General features: G+C 41.9%; 1 protein-coding gene across 1 annotated transcript in view; it reads left to right on the top strand.

Moving 5' to 3' along the window:
• Nucleotides 1–4,965, top strand: part of BOD1 (biorientation of chromosomes in cell division 1) — an 8,279-nt gene extending 3,314 nt beyond the window's left edge. Inside the window, exons 2-5 of the mRNA XM_010719053.1 lie at nt 3–97; nt 1,046–1,170; nt 2,708–2,908; nt 4,088–4,965. Coding sequence (XP_010717355.1) covers nt 3–97; nt 1,046–1,170; nt 2,708–2,906 — 419 coding nt within the window. The 3' untranslated portion in view covers nt 2,907–2,908; nt 4,088–4,965. The remainder of the gene's footprint in view (nt 1–2; nt 98–1,045; nt 1,171–2,707; nt 2,909–4,087) is intronic.
• Nucleotides 4,966–5,412: the final 447 nt, after the last annotated feature.

Raw genomic sequence — 5,412 nt, 5'->3', positions numbered from 1 at the left:
AGCCGCGCAGCTCATCGCCATCATCGTGGAGCAGCTCAAGAGCCGCGGCCTGTTCGACGGCTTCCGCCGGGACTGCCTGGCCGACGTGGACACCAAGGTAACGGAGCGGCTTCTGAGCTCCCGGCCCTCCGTCAGGGTGCGTTATCCGCACAGAACACGCGCAGTCGCAGCACCCGGCAGGTGCTGTCAGAACGCGGTCGGAGCGGCTTTCTCTCTCAGCCACCACGCGTGCTCCGAGCCGCCTGCCGGCCGTCAGCTACCCGTCAGAACCGCATTTTGCTCCCTTCGACTTCCACTTTTGAGCCAGGACCCCGTTCCGGCACGTGCAGCCATCCCAGCCCGCGCCCCTCAATTGCATAACCGTCCCAGAAGCTGCCAGAAGGCTGCACAAGGCGCCCACAGTGAGATCAGCGCTGCAGGACAGGGACACCCAGGCTGGTTTTGCTGCCCGTGGTGCTGCACTTCTGTTACCAGCGCTCATTCATCACTACGTGTGCATTTAATCCCATCTGCATGCCATCACATTGTAAAACGCGTTGTCACACAGCGCTGGCTGTTCCTGGGTGTCTGTAGGTTTGTTAATTCCAGTGACCAGCAACTGATCCATGTTTCTACTGATGAAGCTCTTTGAACTTTTTGTTTCTGCGGAGGTGTCACAGAAACAAGTAACTTATTTCTTTGTTAGCTGCAATATGAGTCGCTTTCCTAGGACTTCTGTGTTAGAAGCTTTCCAGTCAAGAACAGCTCTGTTTAAACAACACCTGCCTGCACATGCAGCTTGCTTTTCACTGAATAACATTATGAGCAGACAACAATTTTTAAAGAAACCTATCCTGCTATTCAGTTATTGCAGTGCTACTCTGACAACCTGTTCTTTGCAATTACCAGTTGCGTTAAGCATAGGCTTACCTTTGTTCAGAAAGTGAAGGGATGGAGAATGTGGATAACAAAACAGTAATGTACATAACAAAAGTAGTACTATGAAAGATTCTGGCAAGGGATTTGAGATCTTTTACCAGTTTGATGGGATTTTTTTTTTTTTTAGCCAGCCTATCAGAATTTGAGGCAGAAGGTGGACAACTTTGTATCGACCCATCTGGACAAACAGGAATGGAATCCAGCAATGAACAAAAACCAATTACGAAACGGGCTAAGACAGAGTGTGATCCAGTAAGTAAGCAATATTCTGTGTACCACTGGTAATGTTATTTGATAAACAATATACAATTATCTGTCTCATCACGGAAGTCTAATAATTTGCAGAACAACCTTCTTTTGTTGTCTTCAGCCACTAGCAGGCAGTAATGGAACTAGGCTAGCTTGATTTCCTACAGCAAAGGGATAGCTTTTTTCAGCTCTTGAAGATGCACTTCTAGCACAACAGGAAAGCCTGATTGAAGTTCCTTAGAGATTTAGGTTTTGTACCTCTTGCTGCTAACTCATCATAGCCTGAAGAATAAACCTTGGATTGTTTGACTAAAAGTCATGGATAAAAACATTACAGCTCAAGGAAGAAGGCAGTAATGAAGTTTATAAAGGCATTTATGCTTGTAAGGAAAGTTATTAGAATGTCTTGCACACAGAAGAAACTGTATTTCTCTTGATGGATACTGTGAATCAGTAGTATTTAATGTTAATTTCAGCGTTTCTTTAACGATAGAAGAGGATATTCACTGGAACTACAGAATTTCCGGTCTATACTTGAAGTCTTTGGCACTTTTGTCACTTCAAGCTTCCTCTTATTTCATGCTAATCAGCCACAGAAATAAAATGGCAATAGAAAAATGTTGTATCAGAGAGTCTGTAGTTAGAAGAACATAAAGTGCTCACTTTAAATAGGCTACTGGTATAAAGAATAAACAAGCAGCTATAGGAGCTTGAGGAGTCCAGGTCACTACTGCAAGTGCAAGATCAAGTGCTGCAGGCTGTCAAGGCATGCCTCTAGATAGCTGTCCTTTGGCTGCACATACACACATGCTCTTACTTGGAGGTGACATGATGTTCAATGACCCTGCACCCAGTTGCTCACCAGTATCCACAGTATTATTAATCTTGTGGCTGCTTTTCTAAACATCAGGCACTGTCTCCGTTTCCTGGCCCCTGCTCCCTTGCAGACATGACTTAAGCCCTCTAGACTGCCTGTGCCCTGCAATCCAAGAGTCTGACGCAGCCCCTGAAGCAATAAGTCATTTCAGTTACTAGTGCTCAGTTCCAGAAACGTTGCTGTGTGCTTGTTTTTTTTAATTAATACCCATCTGACTAGACTAACAGTTACAAGGAGTGAGTGGCAGCAAAGTTAGTAGGGAGAAGGCCTTTTCTCCCTCAAGTTAGCAAAAAAAAAAATAGAAGACTGCTCTCACCTGCCCTCAGAATAGCTTATTTCCCTTGTTTGTGCCAAAATGTGTTTATTTGCTTTCACGTTGACCTCGTTTCCACATAAGCCCTAATAAAGTGGCTCTTGTCCAACATACCATGTAAGTACCTGGAAGACCAGATGTCAGTCATTAATTCCATGGGGAGAATTGAGAGGGGGTTGGGAAGAAATAGGTGTTTGAAGCAGTTCCCTGTTAAGGATCTTCTGAGTGGGCTGCAGTTCTCACTATGTTAACGCTAATTGCAGTTGACAGGAGGGCTCTAGAGAGTTACTGGAGGAGATTGGGGAGAAGTTTTTCAGAGGAACTGAATGACTTCTTTGTCTTTGTTCAAGGTCAGGAATGCTGGAAGCTGGAGTGGACAGAATTATTTCTCAGGTGGTGGATCCAAAACTAAACCACATCTTCAGGCCCCAGATAGAGAGGGCGATTCATGAATTTTTGGCTGCACAAAAGAAAGAGGAAAGCGTGCCAGCTCCTCCTCCAGAGCCTGAGAATAAAGATCCTCCTGCTCCATCTCAGGATGCGTCCTAAAGGTCTTGTATTTCTGCACTTACTACTCTTTTCGTGTACCTCATGTCTGTAGTTTGTATAACATAAAATAGAGAAGGCGTTGTGTTCTTTCTGGCTTGACTGGGAGGACACTTTGATCGTCAGCATGTTGTCCGTGTCAGACTGTCAACTGAGCTGCTTCCACTTAAATAAGTGCTAAAAATATATTAGAACTGAAGACATAGGTATGATGTAAAACAGCTATCAAGGAACACCGTGGGCTCTGAGTGCTGGTTTTGGATCAGACCAAAAGGCCTTTTATTCCTGTAAAAGCATGACTAATAGTGATCAGCAAGGAATTGGCTGGATGGCTTTCAGAACACCATCAAATGGATTAAGAAGATAAATCTTTTACTGACGTACAGCTGAAAGTGGAGTGGTGACATGTTATTGTGCTTTAGCATTGAAGTTTTTAGATAGCTCTTCTTTAGAACTTACACTGGAGTGTTGAATTGTTAATGACTGAAATATTCAGTAAGGGTAATGTCTCAGAGCGAATAACTTCATTTCCAATTGACTGGTTTAAATAGAGCAACCTGTATCTTTCCAGCTGAAAGGACTGAAGGTGCCTTTGTCACAGACAAGTTCATTCTGGCTTTTGTGATTAAAATAACTCAAGGGGCCTCAGGGGGCAATAATTACCACTCTGTCTTCGCACAGATGACTGTGCACCCCATTTCTAAGGCCCTGTATCATACTGTCCACATTTCTGAGGAACATTGTCTTGATAGAAATTTTCGATCTGCAGCTTTGCTGGTGAACTTGCTTTTTTCATGCAGTATGGTTTTTAATTATGAATTGTTCTTATTACTAGTGCTTTCTGAAAGCAAGCTTTTTTCCTCCATCTACAGTTGATTTATTATAATGGCAATAGGAACAGCTACTGTAGGTTATTTATGCTTGGAATGATTACATCAATTAGCATGGGGTTTTAATGAAATGATAGAAGTTAAAGTGTCCGTAGTATCACCCTCAGTTACTTAATTGTCTGTGACTTACAGACATAGTGCCTTGAAACATGTCTGCATTTGTCTGGTTCAACTAATTTGAAATCCACTATGACTTGCAGCTAAGAGCAGCTGTTAATTAATATATTCTTATATATATATAAATGCATTTATTCTTGAAAGTACCATCCTCTAAACTCTTTTTCTTTCTTGCAGTGAGTTCCTGATATTAAGCAGCTGCGGTTGGAAAACACATCCTGTTAGATTGACGATGGATTAGTTGTTCCATTTGGTACAGGACTGGTGTCTGCCAAAGATGATTACCCTGTATCTGACTCGTTGGAAGGCACAAAAATTCAGATGTACCCAGAGTTCTGTGTGTGGAGGGACAGCCAAACATGAAGATATTTTTGGTGTCAATGGCAGTACAGAGAGCAGTGTGTATTCTTAGTAATCCTGCCTTCAGGCAAGAGGGTGGAACAAAAAAAAAAAAAATAAAAAAAAGAACTTGATCTTATTTGGAGTGAATAAGGAATTGGTTTGAGTTGATGTTAGACTTAAGAGAAGGGAGAAAAGAGAAAAGCTTTTCTGGGGTCTGGGGCAGCCTGTTGGTGACTACATACAAGTTGTAAGATTTTCTTTTATATAGTCGAAATAAGAGGAGACATCATAAACCTCAGCTGCGTAATGCAGTGGGGAGTATAGGGGCCAGGTCAGCTGTAATCTATTGCACTGATTGCTCTAAAAAAATACATTTCCTATTTAAAACTGGAAAGGACAGTTCAGGATCAATTATCTCAATTTCTGTTGCATCACAGGAAAATGTTTACAGTTAGCTATGACTATAGCTGGTTTAATTCTTATTTCCCAGGTAACTGTGGAAAGCAAAGGGCACCAAAGTAGTTTGAATCTTTTCTCTTTCAACTTGAAAGACTTTCCCATGAAATTTCTCAGGTGCCTAGTGGAAACTGCCCAATGCTTTCAGCTTGAATGCATGCAGTGTCCCCTGGATGACAGTCAAATAGAGAATGCAGTTAAGTATTCTGCCTGCAAACGTCCGCACCTTTTGCAATAAAAAGCTTCAAGAAGCACGACTCCCAGCTCTTTCAATTGTTTTTGTTGTTTTGGGTTTTTGTTTGTTTTTGTTGTTTTTTTTCCTCTACAGAAAACCTGCTTAAAAAAATCCAGGAATCCTGATTGTTGGAACCCTAAGGGAAGTGCAGCCTTACAGAGTTCACAGATAAATCCAACTCTGACAATACTTTGTTAACCTCAGATGAGAGTCTATAAGATAACAAGCTTTGGAAACACATCTTTAATCTTTTATCACAAAGAAGCAGTGCTGGGTAATGTCCATTGGTTATATATATTTGTCAGAAACAAGATTCAGCCTTAATAGCTTCATGCTGGAACAAAGAAGAGTTGAGAATACAAGATAGGTCCCTACTGAAGAAGTGAAAATTGTTCCCTTGTCTAGTAGAGTGTCAGAGTAAAGTTAACTGATTAGTTGGTTTACGTTGCTATGCTGGATGTGTTAAATG

Source organism: Meleagris gallopavo, chromosome 15 (assembly GCF_000146605.3).
Source record: "Meleagris gallopavo isolate NT-WF06-2002-E0010 breed Aviagen turkey brand Nicholas breeding stock chromosome 15, Turkey_5.1, whole genome shotgun sequence".
NCBI classification, from domain to species: Eukaryota; Metazoa; Chordata; class Aves; order Galliformes; family Phasianidae; genus Meleagris; species Meleagris gallopavo.
The sequence above is the reverse complement of the archived record's forward strand: the minus strand, read 5'-3'. Positions and strand labels throughout refer to the sequence as shown.